General features: G+C 50.2%; 3 protein-coding genes across 11 annotated transcripts in view; 1 reads left to right on the forward strand and 2 right to left on the reverse strand.

Moving 5' to 3' along the window:
* LOC122546194 (uncharacterized) overlaps window positions 1–2,169 on the reverse strand; it is a 655,534-nt gene extending 653,365 nt beyond the window's left edge. Inside the window, exon 1 of the mRNA XM_087987747.1 lies at window positions 2,155–2,169. The gene's annotated coding sequence lies outside the window, so the exon portion shown is untranslated. The remainder of the gene's footprint in view (window positions 1–2,154) is intronic.
* Window positions 1–27,614, forward strand: part of LOC122547322 (nuclear receptor-binding protein 2-like) — a 318,269-nt gene that overhangs the window by 150,199 nt on the left and 140,456 nt on the right. The window lies entirely within an intron of this gene.
* Window positions 12,565–27,614, reverse strand: part of LOC122547985 (protein scribble homolog) — a 101,063-nt gene continuing 86,013 nt past the window's right edge. For 7 of the 9 annotated variants that reach the window (XM_087987743.1, XM_087987739.1, XM_087987740.1 and 4 more), the window contains 2 exons: window positions 21,789–21,840; window positions 12,565–14,227 (listed from right to left, as the gene is read on the reverse strand). In XM_087987743.1, coding sequence (XP_087843869.1) covers window positions 14,091–14,227; window positions 21,789–21,840 — 189 coding nt within the window. In that variant the 3' untranslated portion in view covers window positions 12,565–14,090. Of the gene's footprint in view, window positions 14,228–19,824; window positions 19,859–21,788; window positions 21,841–27,614 lie in introns of all 9 variants that reach the window. The other 2 variants (XM_087987744.1, XM_087987741.1) reach the window with 1 other exon arrangement.

Raw genomic sequence — 27,614 nt, forward strand, 5'->3', positions numbered from 1 at the left:
ATAGGAGTATCTGTGTGTGTGTGTGTGTGTATAGGAGTATCTGTGTGTGTGTGTTTAGGAGTATCTGCGTGTGTCTATAGGAGCATCTGTTTTTGTGTATATGGGTGTATCTGTGAGTGCGTGTCGGAGTATCTGTGTGTGTGTATAGCAGTATCTGTGTGTGTGTGTATATAGGAGTATCTGTGTGTGTGTATAGCAGTGTCTGTGTGTGTGGGTATAGGATTATCTGTGTGTGTGTGTGTAGGAGCATCTGTGTGTGTGTGTATCGGAGTATCTGTGTGTGTGTGTGTGTGTGTGGGTCGTGAAGAACATGGTGTAGTTTTTCAGCTCCTGGGAAATACTGGACAACGAAGGGGACCCTGTCAGTTGCAGCACATGGTGTCTCCTGAGGAGGTCATTATGGTCTGTCGCGGAGGGAAGTGTCAGTCACTCGGGGGGAAGGTCAGTGACTCGGGGGGAGGGTCAGTGACTCGGGGGGAGGGTCAGTGACTCGGGGGGAGGGTCAGTCACTCGGGGGGAGGGTCAGTGACTCGGGGGGAGGGTCAGTGACTCGGGGGAGGGTCAGTCACTCGGGGGGAGGGTCAGTGACTCGGGGGGAGGGTCAGTGACTCGGGGGAGGGTCAGTCACTCGGGGGGAGGGTCAGTGACTCGGGGGGAGGGTCAGTCACTCGGGGGGAGGGTCAGTGACTCGGGGGAGGGTCAGTCACTCGGGGGGAGGGTCAGTGACTCGGGGGGAGGGTCAGTGACTCGGGGGGAGGGTCAGTGATTCGGGGGAGGGTCAGTGATTCGGGGGGAGGGTCAGTGACTCGGGGGGAGGGTCAGTGATTCGGGGGAGGGTCAGTCACTCGGGGGGAGGGTCAGTGACTCGGGAGGAGGGTCAGTCACTCGGAGGGAAGGTCAGTCACTCGGGGGGAGGGTCAGTCACTCAGAGGGAAGGTCAGTCACTCGGGGGGAAGGTCAGTGACCCGGGGGAGGGTCAGTGACTCGGGGGAGGGTCAGTGACTCGGAGGGAGGGTCGGTGACTCGGGGGAGGGTCAGTCACTCGGGGGGAGGGTCAGTCACTCGGGGGGAGGGTCAGTCACTCGGGGGGAGGGTCAGTCACTCGGAGGGAGGGGGGTAGGCAGGTTGGATGCTGATTGATCTCCAGCATCTGGATCAGTGGTGCTGGAAGAGCACAGCAATTCAGGCAGCATCCGAGGACAGGCAAAATCGACGTTTCGGGCAAAAGCCCTTCATCAGGAATAAAGGCAGAGAGCCTGAAGCGTGGAGAGATAAGCTAGAGGAGGGTGGGGGTGGGGAGAGAGTGGCATAGAGTACAATAGGTCAGTGGGGGAGGAGATGAAGGTGATAGGTCAGGGAGGAGAGGGTGGAGTGGATAGGTGGAAAAGGAGCTGGGCAGGTCGGACAAGTCCGGACAGGTCAGGGGATCGAGTTGCTGGAGGTTAGAAGCTCGGATGAGGCGGGGGAAGGGGAAATGAGGAAACTGTTGAAATCCACATTGATGCCCTGGGGTTGAAGTGTTCCGAGGCAGAAGATGAGGCATTCTTCCTCCAGGCGTCTGGTGGTGAGGGAGCGGCTGTGAAGGGGGCCCAGGACCTCCATGTCCTCGGTAGAGTGGGAGGGGGAGTTGAAATGTTGGGCCACGGGGCGGTGTGGTTGATTGGTGCGGGTGTCTCGGAGATGTTCCCTAAAGCGCTCTGCTAGGAGGCGCCCAGTCTCCCCAATGTAGAGGAGACCGCATCGGGAACAACGGATACAATAGATGATATTAGTGGATGTGCAGGTAAAACTTTGATGGATGTGGAAAGCTCCTTTGGGGCCTTGGATGGAGGTGAGGGAGGAGGTGTGGGCGCAGGTTTTACAGTTCCTGCAGTGGCAGTGGAAAGTGCCAGGATGGGAGGGTGGGTCGTAGGGGGGCATGGACCTGACCATGTAGTCACGGAGGGAACGGTCTTTGCGGAAGGCAGAGAGGGGTGGGGAGGGAAATATATCCCTGGTGGTGGGGTCTGTTTGGAGGTGGCGGAAATGTCGGCGGATGATTTGGTTTATGCGAAGGTTGGTAGGGTGGAGAGAATTCATACTCTCAACAAAGAGTATTTCAATTCCATCTCAAACATCAAAGACTGTAAGTACAACAAACTTTTATCTACCCACCTCCATAACCAGCGCTCCTCAAACATTCCAGAAGATTCCCCTGGCCTCGGAAACGCCATTAGCCATGCGGCTGATGCAGCTACCACCCCCACGCTGATTGATGATGTCACTTCCGCCCCCATCATGGTCACTCCCACAGCCACTTCCGGCCCTCACATCATCGCTGATGCCACACGCTCAGTGACTTCCACCACCCCTACTGCCGTGTCTGCCACCACTTCCGCCCCCACCAGCGCCACTCACCTGCATTCTGCTGACACGCCCCCCACAGACCACACTGTCACTATCCCCACCCCCCAGAACCCCGAGGGGAACACTACCCCTGCTCATGACTCTACCCCCATTCCCCCCACCATCACACCCACTCCAGGTACTGGCTCCGACCCCACTCCCAGCTCCACACCCACACCAGCTCCCAGCTCCCAGCCCTGCCGAGTTTTCACCATCCCTCCAGACCTCCCCCTCACTGAGGACGAATGATCAGTCCTCAGCAAAGGACTCACCTTCATCCCCCTCCGTCCACGCATCAATGAATTTAATACACGCCGTGACGTCGAACAATTCTTCCGTCGCCTCCGCCTCCGAGCTTACTTTCACAATCAGGACTCCCGCCCACCTTCCGAGGACCCCTTCGCCCACCTCCAACACACTGCATCCACCTGGACACCCCGCGCTGGCCTATTACCTGCCCTCGACCTCTTCATTTCCAACTGCCGCCGGGACATTAACCGCCTCAACCTGTCGACCCCCCTCCCCCACTCCAACCTCTCACCCTCACAACGCGCAGCCCTCCAATCCCTCTGCTCCAATCCTGACCTCACCATCAAGCCAGCGGACAAAGGGGGTGCAGTGGTAGTCTGGCGCACTGACCTCTACATCGCTGAAGCCAAACGCCAACTCGAGGACACCTCTTCCTACCGCCCCCTTGACCATGACCCCACCCCCCATCACCAAACCATCATCTCCCAGACCATACAGAACCTCATCACCTCAGGAGATCTCCCACCCACAGCTTCCAACCTCATAGTCCGGGAACCCCGCACTGCCCGGTTCTACCTACTTCCCAAGATCCACAAGCCTGACCACCCTGGCCGACCCATTGTCTCCGCATGCTCCTGCCCCACTGAACTCATCTCTACCTACCTCGACACTGTCCTATCCCCCCTAGTCCAGGAACTCCCCACATACGTTCGAGACACCACCCACGCCCTCCACCTCCTCCAAGACTTCCGTTTCCCCGGCCCCCAACACCTCATCTTCACCATGGATATCCAATCCCTCTACACCTCCATCCGCCATGACCAGGGCCTCCAAGCCCTCCGTTTTTTCCTCTCCAGACGTTCCCAACAGTACCCCTCCACCGACACTCTCATTCGTTTGGCCGAACTGGTCCTCACCCTTAACAATTTCTCCTTTGAATCCTCCCACTTCCTCCAGACCAAAGGGGTAGCCATGGGCACACGTATGGGCCCCAGCTATGCCTGTCTCTTTGTTGGCTACGTAGAGCAGTTGATCTTCCGTAATTACACCGGCACCACTCCCCACCTCTTCCTCCGCTACATTGATGACTGCATTGGCGCCACCTCGTGCTCCCGCGAGGAGGTTGAGCAATTCATCAACTTCACCAACACATTCCACCCTGACCTTAAATTTACCTGGACCATCTCTGACACCTCCCTCCCCTTCCTGGACCTCTCCATCTCCATCAGTGACGACCGACTTGACACTGACATCTTCTACAAACCCACCGACTCCCACAGCTACCAGGATTACACCTCTTCCCACCCTACCTCCTGCAAAAATGCCATCCCGTATTCCCAATTCCTCCGCCTCCGCCGTATCTGCTCCCAGGAGGAGCGGTTCCACCATAGAACACACCAGATGGCCTCCTTCTTTAGAGACCGCAATTTCCCTTCCCACGTGGTTAAAGATGCCCTCCAACGCATCTCATCCACATCCCGCACCTCCGCCCTCAGACCCAACCCCTCCAACCGCAACAAGGACAGAACGCCCCTGGTGCTCACCTTCCACCCTACCAACCTTCGCATAAACCAAATCATCCGCCGACATTTCCGCCACCTCCAAACAGACCCCACCACCAGGGATATATTTCCCTCCCCACCCCTCTCCGCCTTCCGCAAAGACCGTTCCCTCCGTGACTACCTGGTCAGGTCCACGCCCCCCTACGACCCACCCTCCCATCCTGGCACTTTCCCCTGCCACCGCAGGAACTGTAAAACCTGCGCCCACACCTCCTCCCTCACCTCCATCCAAGGCCCCAAAGGAGCTTTCCACATCCATCAAAGTTTTACCTGCACATCCACTAATATCATCTATTGTATCCGTTGTTCCCGATGCGGTCTCCTCTACATTGGGGAGACTGGACGCCTCCTAGCAGAGCGCTTTAGGGAACATCTCCGAGACACCCGCACCAATCAACCACATCGCCCAGTGGCTCAACATTTCAACTCCCCCTCCCACTCTGCCGAGGATATGGAGGTGCTGGGCCTCCTCCACCGCCGCTCCCTCACCACCAGACGCCTGGAGGAAGAACGCCTCATCTTCCGCCTCGGAACACTTCAACCCCAGGGCATCAATGTGGATTTTAACAGTTTCCTCATTTCCCCTTCCCCCACCTCATCCTAGCTTCTAACCTCCAGAAACTCGATCCCCTGACCTGTCCGGACTTGTCCGACCTGCCCAGCTCCTTTTCCACCTATCCACTCCACCCTCTCCTCCCTGACCTATCACCTTCATCTCCTTCCCCACTGACCTATTGTACTCTATGCCACTCTCTCCCCACCCCCACCCTCCTCTAGCTTATCTCTCCACGCTTCAGGCTCTCTGCCTTTATTCCTGATGAAGGGCTTTTGCCCGAAACGTCGATTTTGCCTGTCCTCGGATGCTGCCTGAATTGCTGTGCTCTTCCAGCACCACTGATCCAGAATCTGGTTTCCAGCATCTGCAGTCATTGTTTTTACCTTTTTGATCTCCAGCATCTACAGTCCTCACTTTGTGACTCAGTGATAGACAAAGTGTGTTGCTGGAAAAGCGCAGCAGCTCAGGCAGCATCTGAGGAGCAGGAGGATTGACGTTTCGGACATGAGCCCTTCTTCAGGAATGACATTATGCCCAAAACATTGACTCTCCTGCTGCTCGGATGCTGCCTGATTGGCTGTGCTTTTCCCACACAGGTGATAGATGAATGCAGTCAGTGGATAATTGTGGAGGGGTAGGGTGGATGTACGGGTTGGAACAGGTCAGGGAGGTGGGAGGAGAGGGATGGCTGGACATGGCATGAGGCCTGGGGTGGGGAGGGTTTGATGCCAGTGAAACCCATGTTGGTGCCATTAGGTTGTAACATCCTGAGGTGGATTGTAAGGTGTTGTTCCTCCAGTTTCCATTTGGCTTCCCCTCCGACCTCAAACCTCAAACCCCAAGCAGCGGGGCATTGGTTAAAGCTGATCTGGTTTTACAAAGTGGGAACTCCTGGTTCACAGTGGGTGTGCCCAGCACCATTGTACATTCTGTGGCCCTTCCACCCTCAGTGCCTCCTCACAGTGTTGTTCAATATGGAGGAGTAGAGCTAAAGAAACAAACCCAGAAATACAGCCCGGGAACAGGCCCTTCGGCCCTCTCAGCCTGTGCCGATCATCATGCTCTAACTGAACTAATAAACAAACCTTCTGCCTTTATTCAGTCCGTATCCCTCTATTCCCTCCCTGTTCCTGTAACCATCCAGATGCCTCTTCAATGTCCCCAACCTGCTGCTTCCACCACCTCTACTGGCTGTGTTCCAGCCTCCTACCACTCTCTGCATGAAAGTCTTCCCTTGTGCAGCTGTGAAGGTGGCTCAGCCTCAGGTGTCTGTCTGTGTGGAGTTTTCACAATCTCCCCGTGTCTGCGTGGGTTTCCTCTGGGTGCTCCGGTTTCCTCCCACAATCCAAAGATGTGTAGGCCAGGTTAATTGGCCATGCTAAATTACCCATAGTGTTCGGGGCATTAGTCATACAGAAATGGGTCTGGGTGGGTTACTCTTTGGAGGCTTAGTATGCACTTGTTGGCCCAAATGGCCTGTTTCCACACTGTAGGGAATCTAATCTAATCTCTCTTAATCTTTCCCCCTCTTACCTTGATCCTGTGACCCCTTGTAATTAAACTTCAACCCTGAGAAATAGCCTCTGACTATCCACCCTATCTCTGCCTCTATAATTGTGTAGACCTCTATCAGGTCTTGTCTCAGCCGCTGTCTTTCCAGTGAAAGCAATCCCAGTCTGTTTAACCTTTCCCCATTGGCCAATGCCCTCAAGACCAGGCAACAGCCTGGGGAACCTTCTCTGCACTCTCTCCAAAGCTTCCATGTCCTTCTGGTAGTGTGGCCACCACAGCTGCACACAATACTCCGAGTGCAGCCTATCTTTGTAACATAGTTTGCCAACTCTTGTACTCCATGCCCCACCTGAAGACAAGCATACCCTGTGGCTTCATTACCTCGGTCGTCACTAATGGAGATGGAGAGGTCCAGGAAGGGGAGGGAGGTGTCAGAGATGGTCCAGGTAAATTTAAGGTCAGGGTGGAATATGTTGGTGAAGTTGATGAATTGCTCAACCTCCTTGCGGTTGTACTCCATGCCCCACCTGAAGACAAGCATACCCTATGGCTTCATTACCTTGGTCACCTGTGTTGCCACTCATAGGGAGCTGTGGACCTGCATGCACAGATCCCTCTGCACGCATGTTAATGTTGCCAAGTGTTTTGCCATTTACAGTATAATTCACATCTAAATTTGATCCTCCATAATGCATCACCTTACGTGTCTGAGTTAAACTCCACCTGCCATTCTGTGCCCAAGTCACCAATCTGTCTATATCCTCTTGTATCCTTCCACAATCATTGGCATTGTCAGCAATTTCACTAACCTTCGTGTCATCTGCAAACTTACTAATCAGACCACCCACATTTGCTTCCAGGTCATTTATATATATTAAAAAGCAAGACTTGACCTGTGTAACATCACTAATTACCAGCCTCCATTCTGAAAAACACCCTTTCACCACTACCCTCTATTTTCTATGACCAAACCAGTTTTGTATCCATCCAACCAGCCCACCCCATATCCCACATGATTTTAATTTTTGTACCAATCTGCCATGTGGGACTCTATCAAATGCCTTCTCAAAGTCCATATAAATTGCATCCACAGCCTTTCCCTCAATCACTTTTGCCACCTCTTCAAAAAATTCATTCAGGTTGGTGAGACATGGCCTTCCCCAAATAAAACAATGCTGCCTGTCAGTAACTATTCCATTTTCTTCCAAATTTGCAGATACCTTGTCCCTCAGTATCTTCTCCGAAAGCTTCTCCTTCACAGATATCAGGCTCACCGACCTAGAATTTCCTGGATGATCCCTGCTTCCTTTCTTAAACAAGGGAACAACACTGGCTCATCTCCAGTCCTCTAGAACCTCGCCTATGGTGAAGTAGGATGTGACGATATCTGTTAATTCCCCAGCTATTTCTTCCCTTGCCTCACACAGTAACTTTGGATAGAACTCGGCCCTGGCGACTTGTTTACCTTAATGCAATTTAGGATACCCAAAACGTCTTCCTTCAATATAGGGTGGCACTGTGGCTCAGTGGTTAGCGCTGCTACCTCAGTGCCAGGGACCTGGGTTTGATTCCAACCTTGGGTGACTGTCTGTGTGGAGTTTACACATTCTCCCCATGTCTGCGTGGTTTCCTCCGGGTGCTCCAGTTTCCTCCCACAGTCCTAAGATGTGTAGGTCAGGTGAATTGGCCATGCTAAATTGCCCGTAGTGCTAGGTGCATTAGTCGGGGTAAATGTATGGGAATGGGTCTGGGTGGGTTACTCTTCGAAGGGTCGGTATGGACTTGTTGGGCCGAAGGGCCTGTTTCCATACTGTAGGGAATCAAATCTAATATGCTGGTATTCTCTAGAGTATTCACACACTCATTCCTCACCTCCACATCAGTCATGTCCTTCTCCTTGGGGAATGCCGATACAAAGTACTCAGTTACGATTGACTCATCAGCCGAGGGAGGACGGTATGTGGTCATCAGGAGGTTTCCTTGCCCAGGTTTAACCTGAAACAGTGAGACTTCCTGGGGTCCAGAGTCAATGTTGAGGATTCCCAGCATCCCTCCCTCCGGAATGTATCCCACTGTGCCACCAGCATATCATAGTTACATAATCACCACAGGATTAGCTTTATAATTCCAAATGTTGTTTGGATTGGGGTTTGACTGTGGGCTGAGAGTCTGACATTGTGAATTACTCACTCAATAACATCACCACCACATCATTGCCCACTGCAGGGGGCGACACTTACAGAATATCGCACAACCAATATGAAGGGGTTGGCGAACGGGTCAGAAAGAGCACTGCTTCATTCTGGCTGAGCGTCTGCAGTAGGCAGCACCAGCTGTCAGCACAGAGCCTGCTCCCATGCTAGGCCCAGTTTCTCATTGAGCTTTTCAATGCACCAGGACCTCAGGGTGAATTTAGGTGGGACAGAGCTGCTTCCGCCAACTTCCTGCTCATTAGGAGGCAGGTTCCATTGCAATGTATCGTACACCACCTTCCATTAACCTCGGTGTAATGGCTGGGGCTTTGATTTGAGTAAAGGACAGCAGCTGTTCATTACACAACTATGGGAGGTGACCCAGTGAGACCGTTAAACCACCAGCTCCTTTCCCAATTCACCGTTGGCTCAGGGAGAAACTCAGGGCCAAAGCAGAAGTTACTAAACGTTGTGACTCAATGGAAGCTCCTTACACACATCTCACAAACACGTGGCATTGAGTCCCACTCACAGAGAGTTCACTAAATAACCCATACATCTACTCCAATGTTCCACTGAGGGGATGCTGCACTGTTAGATGGTCAGGACTAAGGAAGTGCCGCACTGGCAGAGGATCAATGGTGAGGGAGTGCTGAACTGTTGGAGGGTCAGTGCTGAGACAATGCTGCCCTGATCGAAGGAACAATACTCTGCTGGGGAAGGTACCTTTCACCATAGCACTATAGGCTATAAAAGATCAAACATAGACTAAATTCTTTATAACGGAAATATACTTTTAGAGAGTCATAGAGATGTACAGCATGGAAACACACCCTTCGGTCCAACCCGTCCATGCCGACCAGGTATCCCAACCCATTCTAGTCCCACCTGCCAGCGCCCGGCCCATATCCCTCCAAACCCTTCCTATTCATATACCCATCCAAATGCCTTTTAAATGTTGCAATTGTACCAGCCTCCAGCACATCCTCTGGCAGCTCATTCCATACACGTACCACCCTCTGTGTGAAAAAGTTGCCCCTTAGGTCTCTTTTATATCTTTCCCCTCTCACCCTAAACCTATGCCCTCTAGTTCTGGACTCCCCGACCCCAGAGAAAAGACTTTGTCTATTTATCCTATCCATACAGAGGTTTGTAAACCTCTGTAAGGTCAGCCTCCGATGCTCCAGGGAAAACAGTCCCAGCCTGTTCAGCCTCTCCCTATAGCTCAAATTCTCCAACCCTGGCAACATCCTTGTAAATCTTTTCTGAACCCTTTCAAGTTTCACAACATCTTTCCTATAGGAAGGAGACCAGCATTGCATGCAATATTCCAGCAGTGGCCTAACCAATGTCCTGTACAGCCTCAACATGACCTCCCAACTCCTGTACTCAATACTCTGACCAATAAAGGAAAGCATACCAAACACCTTCTTCACTATCCTATCTACCTGCAACTCCACTTTCAAGGAGCTATGAACCTGCACTCCAAGGTCTCTTTGTTCAGCAACACTCCCTAGGACCTTACCATTAAGTGTATAAGTTCTGCTAAGATCTGCTTTCCCAAAATGCAGCACTTCGCATTTATCTGAACTAAACTCCATCTGCCATTTCTCAGCCCATTGGCCCATCTGACCAAGATCCTGTTGTAATCTGAGGTAACCCTCTTCGCTATCCACTACACCTCCAATTTTGGGGTCATCTGCAAACTTACTAACTGTACCTCTTATGCTCGCATCCAAATCATTTATGTAAATGACAAAAAGTAGAGGTCCCAGCACCGATCCTTGTGGCACTCCACTGGTCACAGGCCTCCAGTCTGAAAAACAACCCTCCACCACCACCACCACCCTCTGCCTTCTACCTTTGAGCCAGTTCTGTATCCAAATGGCTAGTCCTCCCTGTATTCCATGAGATCTAATCTTGCTAACCAGTCTCCCATGGGGAACTTTGTCGAATGCCTTACTGATGCCCATATAGATCACATCTACCGCTCTGCCCTCATCAATCCTCTTTGTTACTTCTTCAAAAAACTCAATCAAGTTTGTGAGACATGATTTTCCACGCACAAAGCCATGTTGACTATCCCCAATCAGTCCTTGCCTTTCCAAATACATGTACATCTTGTGCCTCAGGATTCCCTCCAACAACTTGCCCACCACCGAGGTAAGGCTCACTGGTTTATAGTTCCCTGGCTTGTCCTTACCACCCTTCTTAAACAGTGGCACCACTTTAGCCAACCCCGTGTATCTGCTGCCCCTGTCCTTCGAGATGGACGTGGCGGAGAGGTTGGAGGGTGCTTGAACATTCACTCCCTCCTCCACTGGTGACAGTCAGGAGCAGCAGGGTGTATCATTTATAAGGTGCCCTGCAAGAAATTCAAAGATCCTGACAGCACCTTCCAAATCCCTGACCACCTCCATATGGAAGGAAAAGGGCAGCAGATCCCTGGGAACACCACCCAGCAGCAAGCTCCTGTCCATCACCATCCTAACTTGGAAATATCTCTGTTCCTTCACTGTCACTGGGTCAGAATCCATGATTTTCTTCCTGATGGCAGTGTAGGTGTACAGAGACCAAAAGGTTCAAGTTGGCAGCTCACCCCCACCTTCTCAAGGGGCAACTTGGGCTGTGCAATAAATACTGGGCCCAGCCAGAAATGCTCACTTCTCACAAGTAAATAAAAAAAGAATCCTTGATAACTGGAAGCAATATTGTTATGTGATGCTGAGACGACGTGATGGGCGAGAGTCAAAACTTGCTTTGCTGGAACACAACATGCTTGACAAACCCAAGACGCAGAGTTGAATTCAAGCTTCCAATCTGAACTTCAGTCATGGAACACGGAAAATTAAATCAAACTTTCAGACTCAACTTGGTTTTCATTAGGCAGTAACAAGCCAGAATCTGATTTAATAGTAAAACAGACATGAATTGAATGGCCTCCTCCTCTTACCTTCTCCAACAGAAACTATTAAGTTAGTTTCCTGCATTCTGCAATCACGGTTAGATGGAATTAAGATAGTAGTTAGAAAATCTGCGCAGACCACAGCTGGAATATTGTGAACACACTTGAGTGCCTTATCTGAGCAAAGACATACTGGAAGCAGTCCAGAAAAGGTGAACTTGGCTGATCTCAGTTATGGCGGGACTGTCTCTCTCCTTATATTCATTCATGGGGTGAGGGCGTTGTTTGCTGAGCCCTAATTACCCAGAGGGCAGTTAAGAGTCACCCACATTGCTGTGGATCTGGAGTCACATGTAGGCCAGACCAGGTAAGGATGGCAGATTCCTTCCCTAAAAGATATTAGTGACCCAGATGGGCTTTTCCCAATAATTGACAATGGTCATGGTCATCATTAGATTAATTCCAGATTTTTATTAATTCAATTTCAATTAAAAAACATTCCCATCTGCCATGGGGGATTTGAACCTGGATCCTTGGAAAGTTAACTGGGTCTCTGGGTTAACAGGCCAGCAAAAATACCGTTTGGCCATCACCTGCCCTTGGTATGAGGAGAAACTGAGGAGGTTGGGCCTGTACTCACTGGAGTTTAGAAATGGGACAGGTGACCTTATGCAACAAACAAGATCCTTAGGAGATGTGGGAGGATAATTCTTCTGGAGAGGAGTGAGTCTGTGGAATTCTTTACCACAGAAGGCTGTTGAGGCTGGGTCATGAAGTACATTCAAGGCAGAGATGGACACATTTTGAATTAGTTGGTGAATCGAGGGTGATCAGGAAATGCAGGAAAGTGGAGGTGAGGATTCTCCAATCTCATTGAATAGCGGAGCAGACTTGATGGGCTGAATGGCCTATGAAGGAACTGCTGATTTGGAGGGATCTGTAAGGATGGTGAACAGAGAGAGACTGTCGGACCAAGTCTGGGCTGTTCGTTCCTGTACTTTCTAAGTGGTTGGCGTTATAGAAGAGCAGTTGGGAAGCTGCGATATTGACTGTAAAGCACCTTCATCTTTGGCTGTTTTTGTTAAAGATGATCAATGAAGTCTTTCTTTCAAAGGAAGTGTGTCATGTATGAAGGTCCAGCAGGTTAGAGTCTGTTACAGAGAGGCACCAGATATCCCAGAGAGGCAATGAAAAACAGCAGGGTTATTTCGAAAATGAAAAGTAAACTTTAATGAACCCTGGAGCACAAAATATACGTCTTTGGTTGTACAAATTCACTAGTTCCAGTCTGAGATGAGCCTAGAGGAAGCAGCAAGCTGTTCCTGTTCCATGTAGTGACTGTGGCTCTCTGCTGTGTCCAGGGATCACCAATGATTCCCATACACAAATCTTTCCAGTTTCATAATTACGATGCCAAACCAGTGGAGAACCTGTATCAAGCTGGCCTGATCACTCAACCCCAGCCAGTTCAACTGAAAACAACTTGCCGCACATCAGCCCCAAGATGATTTATACCAAATCTACCCCATTAGCAGCACATTCTAAACTTGTGTGGGTCTGGGACAAGGTTCTGGGGACAGTCAGAACTATAACTTGTATCCTATTGCTGGAAAGCTGACGGTGAGATGGGAGATGTATTAACCAGACTGCCACACAATTATCCATCACTTCTCTATGAGAAAGGGGTGGTGGTGGTTGGGGGGGGGGGGGGGGGGGGGGCGGGGTGTGTGCAGTCTGCTCTTCCTCACACCTGGTCACTGAGAGGGAACGATAACAGATAGAGGACCCTGGATCACCCATTGCAGCTCCCACTTTGTGAACAGCCCACAACACCCACCCCTCTGCATGACCAACCTTCCAATTCTCTCAGACTGGTTTGGAGCAAGTCACAACACCATGTTCCCCCAGCGACACTCCGTGCCCTCAGCTGGTTAGTTATTGAACACAGTCTCTGGCTGATTCCAGCAGAACCAAGCAGGCTAGAATGTAGTGTCTCCCAGTTTCCCTGGACCCTGACATGCTTTAGTGTTAAATGTGATCTCTTACCAACAGCCACATCCACCAACTGCTGCAGGCTGTGATGAGTCTGTCCATCGCTGCTCCTTCCCCCAGTAGTGCTGAAAGGGTGGGGCAAGAGGCAAGTCCTTGATTGAGTCAAACCTCTGACTGTGTGCTCCATCAGCCACGTCTCCTTGGCTGGTAAGACCCTCCTCTCTCTTTCTCCCGGGGACTTTGTGGCTTCATTACCAAGGCTCATGCAGCCGGAACCCCCACCCATCTGCTAACCTCCCTGCCCTCCCACCCTCTCCCCTGCCCAAGCCCACAGGAGGGGGCCAGCAGGCACTATCCCCTTTCCATGCAATGATTTACTCACTCTGGTTTATGAACTACACCCCAAGACACACGATCTGCCACCACTATGAAGCGCTAGGATCGAACTGCAGTTCCACACACACCCCGACACTGCGCCGGTCAGGCAGGAGGAGATCTGCAGCACTGTATCAAACTACAAGAGGTGGCTTTGGGCCTTGAACCTCGAATCTCTTCCCTACCCTCCCACCCCACCTCCTCATTAAAAACCATATAAAATCCTACAGGATTAGTCTCTGCCAGAAATTAAAATCCAATTCACCTAAAAACAGAAAAGAACACAGAGTCTGTAAGATGTGAAGTGCGAGCGAGGGCACGTGGTGCTGGGAGGGTGAAGTGTCTTTTTGCCAGAGTTGATCTCACGTTGGCACAGTGCTCTCAGCACTTTGCTGTAATGAATGTTTGTGGCTGTACATGGTGGCACTGCCCAGTGTGGTCAGCGCTGGTAACCGGCAGTTATCCCCCATCTCCTCGCTGTCCTCACCAGGCCGGGTGACTGAGGGGGAGAGAGAGCAGAGACAGAAAGAGAAAACTCATTAGAAGGGTGAAACGAGGAGGGGGGAGCTGGCCAGGCCAGGCCAGCACGTGGAGCTCCAGGGTATCAGGTCCCCGGTGATAGGAGGCAAGGCTCCAGTGACCAAGCCTGGGCCCTCAGAGGTTAATGCTTACAAATTATTGGCTCAAAATCACAGGCACTATTAAAAACAATGCACAAATAGATAAACAACTCAAATGGTTCTGTGAATACTTTGTTAAACATGTACATACAGCAAGATTCCACAAAGCGAGTCAGTCAGACTGGTGAGATCAATCTGGAACAGCATTTCGGAGAGAAGAATCATTAGAGGGGGAACAAGCAGGTCCCACTGGGAACTCGTGTTAATGGAGCAAGGCCAGTACACTTTGTTAAAGACATCTCACACCTGACCAATAACATTTAAAAAAAATATTTTACAAGGTATCACATATGAGAGTGGAAAAGTGGCACTGGAAAAGCGCAGATCAGGCAGCATCCAAGAAGGAGAGCCAACGATTTGGGCATAATTCCCTCATCAGGAATGTCCGAAACATTGACTCTCCTGCTTCTCGGATGCTGCCTGACCGGCTGTGCTTTTCCAGCACCACTCTCTCAACTCTGATTCTCCAGCATCTGCAGTCCTCATTTACTCCAAGCTATCACAGATAAAGCTGGTTAATAAAACTAAGCTGCGTGGAAAAGAAAGGTGGGGGATCAATTGGGTAAAACAAAACTGAATTAATGACAAAACACAATGAGTTGTGGTTGGAAGTTAACTTTTAGACTGGAGGCTGATGGACTATGGGAGACCCAGCAGTCAGCGGTGGGACTAGTGATCTATTTGCAATATATAAATGCATTGGGTGTTGGAATACAAAGTTCTCTTTAAAGAATGGTCAATGATATCCAACTCAGAGCCGTGCCCTCAGTGAGAACAGAGAACAGGACAGGATGGGACCAATGGACAGTAACAGGACCTGGGCAGGCTGGGCCAGAGAGTGGCAAATGGAGTTTAATACAGAGAGGGTGAGGGAGACAAAGTGATACGATTCTGAAGGGTTTGCAGGGACAGAGGGAGCTGGGCTTTCATATACATCCTATTTCGATGGTGGTGGACACAGAGAGGGTGGTTAGTAAAGCACATGGGGCTCTGGACTTCAAACATAGAGAAAGCAGGGAAGAGACTGTGAACCTTGATCAGACCCTGCTTAGGCCCCAGTTCCTGTCATATCCCCCACCCCTCAGGAAGGATGTGAGGGACTCTGAGAGGGTGCCGAGAGATTTACCAGAATGGTCCCAGGGATGAGGGATTTCAGTTCCGGGTGAGGTTGGAGAGATTGAGGTTATTCCAGTTGGAGCAGGGGGCTAGCAAAGGGAGCTTAGATTGAGGTACAAATAATAACGGGCGTCAAAGAGGTGGACAATGACAATTATGTTGTTGTACAAGGACTGAGGGACAGAGATTTAAGGAGTTGGATAAGGAGGATAGTGAAGGCAGCGTTTGGTATGCTTTCCTTTATTGGTCAGAGTATTGAGTACAGGAGTTGGGAGGTCATGTTGCGGCTGTACAGGACATTGGTTAGGCCACTGTTGGAATATTGCATGCAATTCTGGTCTCCTTCCTATCGGAAAGATGTTGTGAAACTTGAAAGGGTTCAGAAAAGATTTACAAGGATGTTGCCAGGGTTGGAGGGTGTGAGCTATAGGGAGAGGTTGAACAGGCTGGGGCTGTTTTCCCTGGAGTGTCGGAGGCTGAGGGGTGACCTTATAGAGATTTATAAAATAATGATGGGTATAGATAGGGTAAATAGACAAAGTCTTTTTCCTGGGGTGGGGAGTCCAGAACTAGAGGGCATAGGTTTAGGGTGAGAGGGGAAAGATATAAAAGAGACCTAAGGGGCAACTTTTTCACACAGAGGGTGGTACGTGTATGGAATGAGCTGCCAGAGGAAGTGGTGGAGGCTGGTACAATTGCAACATTTAAGAGGCATTTGGATGGGTATATGAATAGGAAGGGTTTGGAGGGATATGGGCCGGGCGCTGGCAGGTGGGACTAGAATGGGTTGGGATACCTGGTTAGCATGGACTGAAGGGTCTGTTTCCGTACTGTACATCTCTATGACTCTAAATACAGGGCAATACGAGGAGCTGGTTTTTTTAAAATGCAGTGAGTGGTAATGATCTGATACTCACCGTCCTCCTGGCATGGAAGTACGAGGGGAAGTGCAAGAGGATGAACGGTTTCAGAAGGAAATTGGACAAGAATATGAGGGAAATGAACTTGCAGGCATACAGGGAGAGTGCGGGGATGGGTGTGAGACTGACTGACTGGACTGCTCCTACAGGAATGTTTCTCTGTGGATTGTGGTGTCATTATGGGTGAGGACATGATACTAAGATGGCTGAGGAACCTCTGAGTACTGTTTTGTGTGGGGGATACACCATGTGGATAAGAACTGTTACCGTGAGCAAGCTGGTGCTATTATCCTGTTCTGGAGGCTAGCTTCATATTTGGGACTCACTGGCATTGGAGTTGATACAGAGCGAGACCTGTGTGAGTAGTGTTCAATTATAGGATGTACAGATAAGGTTAGTATCTCCACTAGTGGAGAACATTAAATCTCACCCAACTAATTACAATTATGTTGATAGAAGCTTTTCATGTTGACAGAAATTATTGCAAATTGTCATTTGGTTGGTGTAGAACTTGAATTTTGTTTAAAAAAAATCAAAGCATTTTGTCTTGAATTCACCAGGACCATGTGCAAGCATTATCAAACCAAAGGGATGATGAGTAAGGTGACTGCTGATTGGTTAGCAAGTGAACTTGGTTTGGAAGGAGTACTGCCACTTCGACTGCATTAGTAACTGACGACTGACAGTTAACTGCTAAGCAATGTTTAAATTTTAAACCAGGTAGGTTGACTGTGATTGGTTAACAGGTGGAGCCAGTTGCTTCAGTCAGCTGCTGCTTCGCAGGAATGGACCCCTCTTCTTGTGCGGTGGCAGTGTCCCTACCTTTGGACTGTGAGGCCTGTGTTCAGGTCCCTTCTGTTCCAGAGGTTCATATGTTTATATGATATAGGAGCAGAATTAGGCCATTCAGCCCATCGAGTCTGCTTTGCCAATCGATCATGGCTGATATACTCCTTGCCCGCCTTCTCCCCATAACCTTATACCAAATCTGTCTAACTCCCCCTTAAATGTACTCACTGTCAGTACCCACTGCCTTTGGGGGAGCGAGTCCCACGGATTCACAACCCTTTGGGAGAAGTCGCTTCTCCTCAACTCAGTGTTAAGTTTGCTCCCCTTTATCCTCTTGTCCCAGAATGCCCCAGTAGAGAAAGCATCTACTCCACATCTACTTTATCCACCCCTTTTATCGTATTGAATACCCTCACTCTTCTAAATTCCAGAGAGTATAGGCCTGAACTGTTCAATCTCTCTTCATGTGGTAAACCACTCACCTCTGGGATCAACCTGGTGACCCTCCTCTGAACTGCCTCCAGTGCCACTACATCTTTCCTCAAATAAGGGACCAAAACAGTGCACAGTACTCCAGGTGCGGTCTCACCAATGCTTGTACAGTTGCTACAATCCTTCCTTACATTTATATCCTACTCCTTCAGCTAGAAACGCCAACATTCCATTTGCTTCCTTTATTACCTGCTGTACCTGCACGCTCATTTTCTGTGACTCATGAAACACATACAACTCTATGAACAGATATGTAATAACGTGTCTGAACAGCATGATTGGAAAATAGCTTGCTTTGCAGGAACTACACGAGTGACGATTGCCACTAACGGGATGCTGCTGTTAAATCTAAAAAATATACTGCCCATTAACACAAGAGGCGCAATGGGGTATATAAATTTCAGTGTCAGTGTGATGCCAGGGTTTATAGGCCCAAGACTGGCCAATCATATCAGGCTGTCCTGTTTGTCTGTTTGGAATAAGTTACTGACCATTCCCAATCGTCCAGCCCGCAAAGCAAAACACAACCTGATTTTGCAACTCGACAACATTGCTCAGAATCTCCACAGTGTTTGGAGAACAGATTTCCAATTGTCTGCTGGGCTGGTTGTGAATTGTCGGTGACAGACTTGCTGTTATCCATCAATTCATTACTCAGGGCAACGCCCTGACTACAGCCAACGTGTCCGATTTTAAGAAAACTTGGCAGTTAACCGACAGGTGCATCCTCCCTGAACAACCAACAGTCTGTTTGCCAGCCAATCAGTACACTTCTCTCATGCAGTATAAATACCGTCTTCCCTTGTGTTTGTATTTCCTGCAAACTGCCCTGCTGAGTGCAAGACAAAAAGCTTCCAGAAAGTGGGGTTTTTTTCAGCAATAATAAATGATTGTTCTTTATTTGGGGTAAACAAGGGGACATTGAAATCTGAGTTGAAACTTTATTGCTGGAACAGCACAGCAGGTCAGGCAGCATCCAGGGAACAGGAGATTCGACGTTTCGGGCACAGGCCCTTCTTCAGGTATTCCTGAAGAAGGGCCTGTGCCCGAAACGTCGAATCTCCTGTTCCCTGGATGCTGCCTGACCTGCTGTGCTGTTCCAGCAATAAAGTTTCAACTTTGATCTCCAGCATCTGCAGACCTCACTTTCTCCTCGACATTGAAATCTGAAACAAAACAGAAGGTGCTGGAAAAGCTCAGCAGATCTGGCAGCATTTGTGAACAGAAATCAGAGTTTCAGGATGATTGGGGGGGGGGGAGGAAACATACACCTTCATACAACAGGAAAGGAAAGCTCTCCTTCAAAAAGTTGCTGAAACTTGGGAGATAATTGAAACTCAAACAAAGACGATGATAGTTCGACTTTGGGTCTCTAAACTATGAACCAAGGTCATGCAGGCAGGATCACGCTGATCTCTGATGTAAGCTTTGTAAAATTTGTTCTTCGATGAGTACTGAAAGCAGAACTGGCAGTTATTGTAGATCACCTTCTGTACCAACACGGACACTGCCAACCCCTTCACTCGTGTAAAGACAGAAAATGCTGGAGATCACAGCAGGTCAGACACAGCATCCATGGAGAGAGAGCAAGCTAACATTTCAAGTCTACGTGACACTTCATTAGAGCGGACGTGAAGTGGGGAGGGGACGGCATTTATGCTACAGTGATGGAAAGGGTACTGGGGCTGGGTGGGGAGGAGGATGCTGATAGTCCTGACTAAGTGATGGGAATGTGAGGATGGCAGAACAATGATGTGTCTAACTGCCAGACAGGGAGGGACAACATGGTGACAGAGAATGTAACAAGTGAGGCTAAAAGGGAAGGAACGGGAGTGGGTTCACAAACTGAACTCAACATTAGAACATAGAACAGTACAGCACAGTACAGGCCCTTCGACAGGAGTTGCACCTTCTGCAGTTACATGGGAAGGTGCCATGGCCATTGAGAAATAGACTAGGGTGTCCCAGAGGGAAGGGACCCGGTGACATGCAGACGTGAGCACATGCTGAAGGCAGTATGTCCAGGTCAAAGTGCACATGGGTCATGACCCCATTCCAATCCTGACACAGGCTCTGTGCACACACAAGGACGACCCTACCCCAAATCCACAGCTTGTCAAAGCAGCGACTCCCCTGCAGTAAAACATCAAAGTGTAAGGAGAAAATTGTGAACAGTGAGGATATGAGCCACACTGACTGACAGTCACCAGCCCTGCTCATGTGGAGGGCAGATGGCAAAGGTTGGATGGTCAAGGACTGTCCCAGCCAGCAGGGGCAGTCACGGGTCTGGGGGCATGGGGTGGGTGTGTGTGTGTGTTGTTGGTGGGGCAGGGGATGGGGCGGTATGTGTGTGGGGGGTGGGCTTTTATCAGGTGGGGGGGTGTGTGTGTGAGGGGTAGGGATGTGTGTGAGTGAGGGGTAGGGATGTGTGTGTGTGTGGGGGGGGAGATGTGTGTGTGTGGGGGGGGAGATGTGTGTGCGTTGGGTGAGAGATGTGTGTGTGTGGGGGGGGGAGGTGTGTGTGTGTGGGGGGGGAGATGTGTGTGTGTGTGGGGGGGGAGATGTGTGTGTGTGTGGGGGGGGGAGATGTGTGTGTGTGAGGGGGGGAGATGTGTGTGTGAGGGGGGGAGATGTGTGTGTGTGAGGGGGGGAGATGTGTGTGTGTGGGGAGGGGAGATGTTTGTGTGTGTGGGGGGGGGGAGAGATGTGTGTGTGTGGGGGGGGGAGATGCATGTGTGTGGGGGGGGGGAGGTGTGTGTGTGTGGGGGGGGGGGGAGATGTGTGTGTGTGGGGGGGGGGAGATGTGTGTGTGTGTGGGGGGGGAGATGTGTGTGCGTTGGGTGAGAGATGTGTGTGTGTGTGGGGGGGGAGATGTGTGTGTGTGAGGGGGGAGATGTGTGTGTGTGAGGGGGGAGATGTGTGTGTGTGAGGGGGGAGATGTGTGTGTGTGAGGGGGGAGATGTGTGTGTGTGAGGGGGGAGATGTGTGTGTGTGAGGGGGGAGATGTGTGTGTGTGAGGGGGAGATGTGTGTGTGAGGGGGGAGATGTGTGTGTGTGAGGGGGGAGATGTGTGTGTGTGAGGGGGGAGATGTGTGTGTGTGAGGGGGGAGATGTGTGTGTGTGAGGGGGGAGATGTGTGTGTGTGGGGGGGGGGATGTGTGTGTGAGGGGGGGAGATGTGTGTGTGAGGGGGGGAGATGTGTGTGTGTGAGGAGGGGAGATGTGTGTGTGTGAGGGGGGGGGATGTGTGTGTGAGGGGGGGAGATGTGTGTGTGAGGGGGGGGAGATGTGTGTGTGTGAGGGGGGAGATGTGTGTGTGTGAGGGGGGGAGATGTGTGTGTGTGAGAGGGGGGGGAGATGTGTGTGTGTGTGAGGGGGGGAGATGTGTGTGTGTGTGAGGGGGGGGAGATGTGTGTGTGTGAGGGGGGGAGATGTGTGTGTGTGAGGGGGGGAGATGTGTGTGTGTGAGGGGGGGAGATGTGTGTGTGTGAGGGGGGGAGATGTGTGTGTGTGAGGGGGGGAGATGTGTGTGTGTGAGGGGGGGAGATGTGTGTGTGTGAGGGGGGGAGATGTGTGTGTGTGAGGGGGGGAGATGTGTGTGTGTGAGGGGGGGAGATGTGTGTGTGTGTGTGTGAGGGGGGGAGATGTGTGTGTGTGTGAGGGGGGGAGATGTGTGTGTGTGTGAGGGGTGGGGGGGGGGGGGGAAGAGATGGGCGGTGCGTGGGGGCACGTGGGTGCACGCACGGGGGGGACTGGGGGGGGGCGCGTGGGGGGACTGGGGCGTGTGGGTGGGGGGGATTTGGTGTGTGGGTGGGGAATGCATGTATGTGGGGAGGTTTACGTGGGTCAGTGACCCTCCCCGGTTTGCGTGGTGCTGGGAGAGTTGGGCTGTCCCTGGTGCTGCACCGAACACACACTGCATCCCTCCCCTCCATCCCTAATCCCGTTGCCGTGGGAACCATATTGAGTTCATAGGCTTCTATTCCAGAGACGTGTCATTCTATCTCCGGAAATATTCGAGAGAGGATAACCAATCCGGGGGGAGGATGGGAGTTGGGTCTCACCTGAAGTGCTGCCATCATCCACGTACATGAGGTCATCCATGAAGTCTGGGGACTGAACACAAGACACACAGGACATGAGTCACAAAGCAGTTGGAGCGGGCTCCTACCCTCACTCATTTACACAAACACCCCCCAGCACCACACGCACACACCCAAATAGACAGAGGGAGGGAGAAGGCTAGGGAGTTGGAAAAGGAGGGGGGAAAAAGGGAAGGGGGGTAGGAGAAAGGAGAAGCAGTGTTGGGGAGGGGGGGGGGGGGGAGGGAAGAGGTGGAGGGCGGGGGAGAAGAGGTGGGGAGGAGGGGGGAGGAGGGGGGAAAGAGGTGGGGAGGGGGGGGGAAAGAGGTGGGGGGGGGGAAAGAGGTGGCGGGGAGGGAAGAGGTGGGGGGGGGGGGGGGAAAGAGGAGGGAGAGAGGAGGAGTGGGGGAGGTAGAGAGAGACTGTCTCTGTCAGAAATACAGTCTGGTCCCAGTACGTCTTCACTGTGTCACAGACAGAGTGTGGCATGGGCAGCTCAGCGACAGAGCAGTCCCAAGTGAACAGAGGCTCAGACTTAAGACAATTCAAACCTGTCCTTGAATTCACTATGACTATAAGACGTAAGAACAAAAATAAGCCAATGAGATGATAGCTGATCTCTACAGGATGCAATGGCCTGGGGATATTATTGTGAGACTATTAGAAACTTAGCTAATGTTCTGAAGACTCAAGTCTGAAGCTCATCCTGCCAGGTGGCCAAGTTCAACAAAGAATCTGCAATTCAGGGTCTTAATGATGACCACAACACCATTATCAAAATTCTCCAGGATTCACTCATGTCTGTTAACTGTTACTGCCCTCTGGGCAATTAGGGATGGACAATAAATACTGACCTGGCCAGTGATACCCTCACCTGTGGATGAACAATTTTAAAAAGTGGTGGTGTACAGGACTGGGTGTTGGGACCCTGCTGTTTGTTTTGTACATTCACAATTTGGTCTTGAATTGGGAGGCACAACTGGGAAATGTACAGGTGACACAAAAGCTGGCTGTGTCATGGAGAGTGAAGAGGGTAGCTGTCACCTCCAAAATGGTACAGATGGAGGTGGAATGGACAGGAAGGTGGCAGATGGAGTTCATCTCTGGTAAGTGCGAGGTAATGCATTTAGGGAGGTCACACAGTAAAGGGAAATACACAGTAAATGGGAATATACTGAGGAGGGGGAGATGGAGTGAGAGATCTTAGTGTGCAAGTACCCAGGTCCCTGAAGGTAGCAGTACAGATAGATCCAGTTGTAAAGAAGATATTTGGAATGCTCCCTTCATTGGCAGAGGGAGGGAATACAAATGTAGGGATATAATGATGAAACTGTGTCAGACACTGGGGAGGCCACAATGGGACTATTGTGAGCAGCTCGGTCACCACATTACAGGAAAAATGGAATCGGGTCACCGCATTACAGGAGGGGTGGAATCGGGTCACCACATTACAGGAGGGGTGGAATCGGGTCACCACATTACAGGAGGGGTGGAATCAGGTCACCACATTACAGGAGGGATGGAATCGGGTCACCACATTACAGGAGGGATGGAATCGGGTCACCACATTACAGGAGGGATGGAATCGGGTCACCACATTACAGGAGGGATGGAATCGGGTCACCACATTACAGGAGGGATGGAATCAGGTCACCACATTACAGGAGGGATGGAATCGGGTCACCACATTACAGGAGGGATGGAATCGGGTCACCACATTACAGGAGGGATGGAATCGGGTCACCACATTACAGGAGGGATGGAATCGGGTCACCACATTACAGGAGGGATGGAATCGGGTCACCACATTACAGGAGGGGTGGAATTGCTCTGGAGACTAGGAAGTTTCCAGGGCTGGAGGATTGTAGCTATGAGGAGAGATTGGAGAGGGTGGGATTGTTTTCCTTGGAACAGAGAAGGCTGAGAGGGGTGATATGATTGAGGTTTCCAGCATTGTGAGAGATAGAGATAAACAGGAGGGACCTGTTTCCCTTGGCAGAATTCAAAACCCAGGGTTATAGATTCAAGCAAAGTGACAGAAGGATTCAAGGGGATGGGAGGAAAAATGTTTTTACACAGAGGGTGGTGGGTGCCTGGAATTCGTTGCCTGAGTTGGTGGTAGAGCCAGAGACCTTAAACTTTTAAAAATGTACCTGGATCTGCACCTTAAGGGCTATGGACCGTGTGCAAGAAGATGGGATTGGAAGGAGTATTTGGGGGTCTTTGGGCCGACATGGATAAGATTGGCTAAACGGCCTCCCTTCTATAGTTTTATGGACCAATAATGTCACCTCTTATTCTTCTAAACTCCAGGTGAGTACAGGCCCAACCTACTCAGCCTCTCCCCTGAAGACGATGCCTCTCGTGTTAACCCAGTGAACCTTCTCTGGGCTGCCTCCAATGTCACTTTACCTTTCCTTAAACAAGGGGGACCAAAACTGTTCACAGTATTCCAGGGAAAAATGGAAATTGCTGGATAAACTCAGCAGGCCTCAGGCAGCATCTGTAGAGAGAAATCAGAGTTAACGTTTCGGGTCCAGTGACCCTTCAGAAGGATTGAGATGTGGTCTAACTGGTGCCTCTTACAGTTTTAGCAAAACCTTCCTCTGGATGTTGCAGGTCCCAGGGTTTAGACCTTTCATAAAGAACAGCCAAGAGGGTAAAAGATGGGGAGATGTGGCCTTGTTAGTTAAGGACAGTATAACAGTGGCTGAGAGAACTTTTGATGAGGACTCGTCTACTGAGGTAGTGTGGACTAAGGTTAGAAATAGGAGAGGAGAGGTCACACTGCTTGGAGTTTTTTATAGGCCTCTGCAGAGTTCCAGGGAGGTGGAAGAGAGGATTAGCAAAACGATTCTGGGTAGGAGTGAAAGGAACAGGGTGGTCATTATGGGGGACTTTAACTTCCCCAACATTGACTGGAAATGCTATAACTCTAGTACATTGGATGGATCAGTTTTTGTCCAATGTGTACAGGAGGGTTTCCTGACACAGTATGTCGAAGGGCCAACAAGAGGGGAGGCCACACTGGATCTGGTGCGTGGTAATGAACCAGGCCAGGTGTTTGATTTAGTGACAGGTGAGCACTTTGGAGAGAGTGACCATAATTTATGGGTGGCACGGTGGTTAGCACTGCTGCCTCACAGCGCCAGAGACCCGGGTTCAATTCCCGCCTCAGGCGACTGTGTGGAGTTTGCACATTCTCCCCGTGTCTGCGTGGGTTTCCTCCGGGTGCTCCGGTTTCCTCCCACAGTCCAAAAATGTGCAGGTCAGGTGAATTGGCCATGCTAAATTGCCAGTAGTGTTAGGTGAAGGGGTAAATGTAGGGGAATGGGTCTGGGTGAGTTGTGCTTCGGCGGGTCGGTGTGGGCATGTTGGGCCGAAGGGCCTGTTTCCGCACTGTTAGTAATCTAATCTAATCTAATAATTCAGTTACATTTAGTTTAGTGATAGAAAGGGATAGGTACATGCTATAGGGCAAGAGTTAGAGATGGGGCAAGGGCAATTAGATATTGCGTGTCCTTGATAGGTATGTCCCTGTCAGGAAGTGATAAGGTAAGGGAACCGTGGTTTACTACAGAAATTGCATCTCTTGTTAAGCAGGAGAGGGAGGCTTATGTTCAGATGAGGTGATGGAGAGTTACAGATCAGCGAGGAAGGATTTAAAGAGACAGTTAAGAGGAGCAAAGAGAGGACACGAGCAGTCTTTAGCAAATAGAATAAAGGAGAACCATAAAGCTTTCTATAGGTATGTGAGGGATAAAAGGATGATTAGGGTAGGAATAGGGCCAGTCAAAGACAGAAGTGGGAAGTTGTGTGTGGACCCTGTGGAGATCGGAGAGGTGCTAAACAAACATTTCTCATCGGTTTTCACTCAGGAAAAGGAGAATATTATAGAGGAGAAGAATGAGGTACAAGATATTAGACTAGAAAGGATCGAGGTTAGTTACGAACAGGTGATATCAATTCTAGAAGGAGTGAAAGTAGACAAGTCCCCTGGGATGGATGGGATTTATCCGAGGATTCTCTGGGAAGCTAGGGAGGAGATAGCAGAGCCTTTGGCTTTGATCTTTGAGTTGTCATTGTCTACAGGTTTAGTACCAGAGGACTGGAGGGTTGCAAATGTTGTGCCCTTGTTCAAGAAGGGCAGCAGAGATGACCCAGGTAATTATAAACCAGTGAGCCTTACTTCTGTTGTAGGAAAGGTTTTGGAAAGGATGATAAGAGATAAGTTTTATAATCATCTTTGAGGATGTGACTAGAAAGGTTGATGAGGGTTGAATGGTGGATGTGGTGTATATGGACTTCAGCAAGGCATTTGATAAGGTTCCCCATGGTAGGCTCATTCAGGAGGAATGGGATACAGGGGAACTTAGCTGTCTGGATACAGAATCGGCTGGCCAACAGAAGACAGCGAGTGGTAGTAGAAGGAAAATATTCTGCCTGGAAGTCAGTGGTGAGTGGTCTTCCATAGGGCTCTGTCTTTGGGCCTCTACTGTTTGCAATTTTTATTAATGACTTGGATGAGGGGATTGAAGGATGGGTCAGCAAGCTTGCAGACGACACAAAGGTTGGAGGTGTCGTTGACAGTATAGAGGACTGTTGTAGGCTGCAGCGGGACTTTGACAGGATGCAGAGATGGGCTGAGAGGTGGCCGATGGAGTTCAACCTGGATAAATGCGAGGTGATGCATTTTGGAAGGCCGAATTTGAAAGTTGAGTACAGGATTAAGGATAGGATTCTTGGCAGTGTAGAGGAACAGAGGGATCTTGGTGTGCAGGTACATAGATCCCTTAAAATGGCCACCCAAGTGGACAGGGTTGTTAAGAAAGCATATGGTGTTTTGGCTTTCATTAACAGGGGGATTGAGTTTAAGAGCCGTGAGATCTTGTTGCAGCTCTATAAAACTTTGGTTAGACCGCACTTGGAATACTGCGTCCAGTTCTGGTCGCCCTATTATCGGAAAGATGTGGATGCTTTGGAGAGGGTTCAGAGGAGGTTTACCAGGATACTGCCTGGAATGGAGGGCTTATCTTATGAAGAGAGGTTGACTAAGCTCGGACTTTTTTCATTGGAGAAAAGGAGGAGGAGAGGGGACCTAATTGAGGTATACAAGATAATGAGAGGCATAGATAGAGTCGATAGTCAGAGACTATTTCCCAGGGGAGAAATGGCTAACACGAGGGATCATAGTTTTAAGCTGGTTGGAGGAAAGTATAGAGGGGATGTCTGAGGCGGGTTCTTTACACAGAGAGTTGAGAGAGCATGGAATGCATTGCCAGCAGCAGTTGTGGAAGCAAGGTCACTGGGGACATTTGAGAGACTCCTGGACATACATATGGTCACAGAAATTTGAGGATGTATACATGAGGATCAGTGGTCGGCACAATATCGTGGGCTGAAGGGCCTGTTCTGTGCTGTACTGTTCTATGTTCCAAGCAACAATTTGATTTCAGATAGTCAATGTGGTTTCATCAAGGGCAGGTCGTGTCTCACAAACCTCACTGAGTTTTTGAGAAGGTGACCAAGCATGTGGATGAGGGTAGGGCAGTTGACGTGGTATACATGGACTTCAGTAAAGCCTTTGATAAGGTTCCACATGATAGGCTGTTGGAGAAAATGCAGAGGCATGGAATTGAGGGTGATTTAGCAGTTTGCATTAGAAACTGGCTTTATGAAAGAAGGCAGCAAGTGGTGGTTGATGGAAAGTATTCAGCCTGGAGTCCGGTTACTAGTGGTGTGCCACAAGGATCTGTTTTGGGACCACTGCTGTTTGTCATTTTTATAAATGACTTAGACGCAGGCATA

The sequence above is a fragment of the Chiloscyllium plagiosum genome, unplaced genomic scaffold (assembly GCF_037043375.1).
Source record: "Chiloscyllium plagiosum isolate Xiang-an unplaced genomic scaffold, Cpla_swu_hap1 HiC_scaffold_5, whole genome shotgun sequence".
NCBI classification, from domain to species: domain Eukaryota; kingdom Metazoa; phylum Chordata; class Chondrichthyes; order Orectolobiformes; family Hemiscylliidae; genus Chiloscyllium; species Chiloscyllium plagiosum.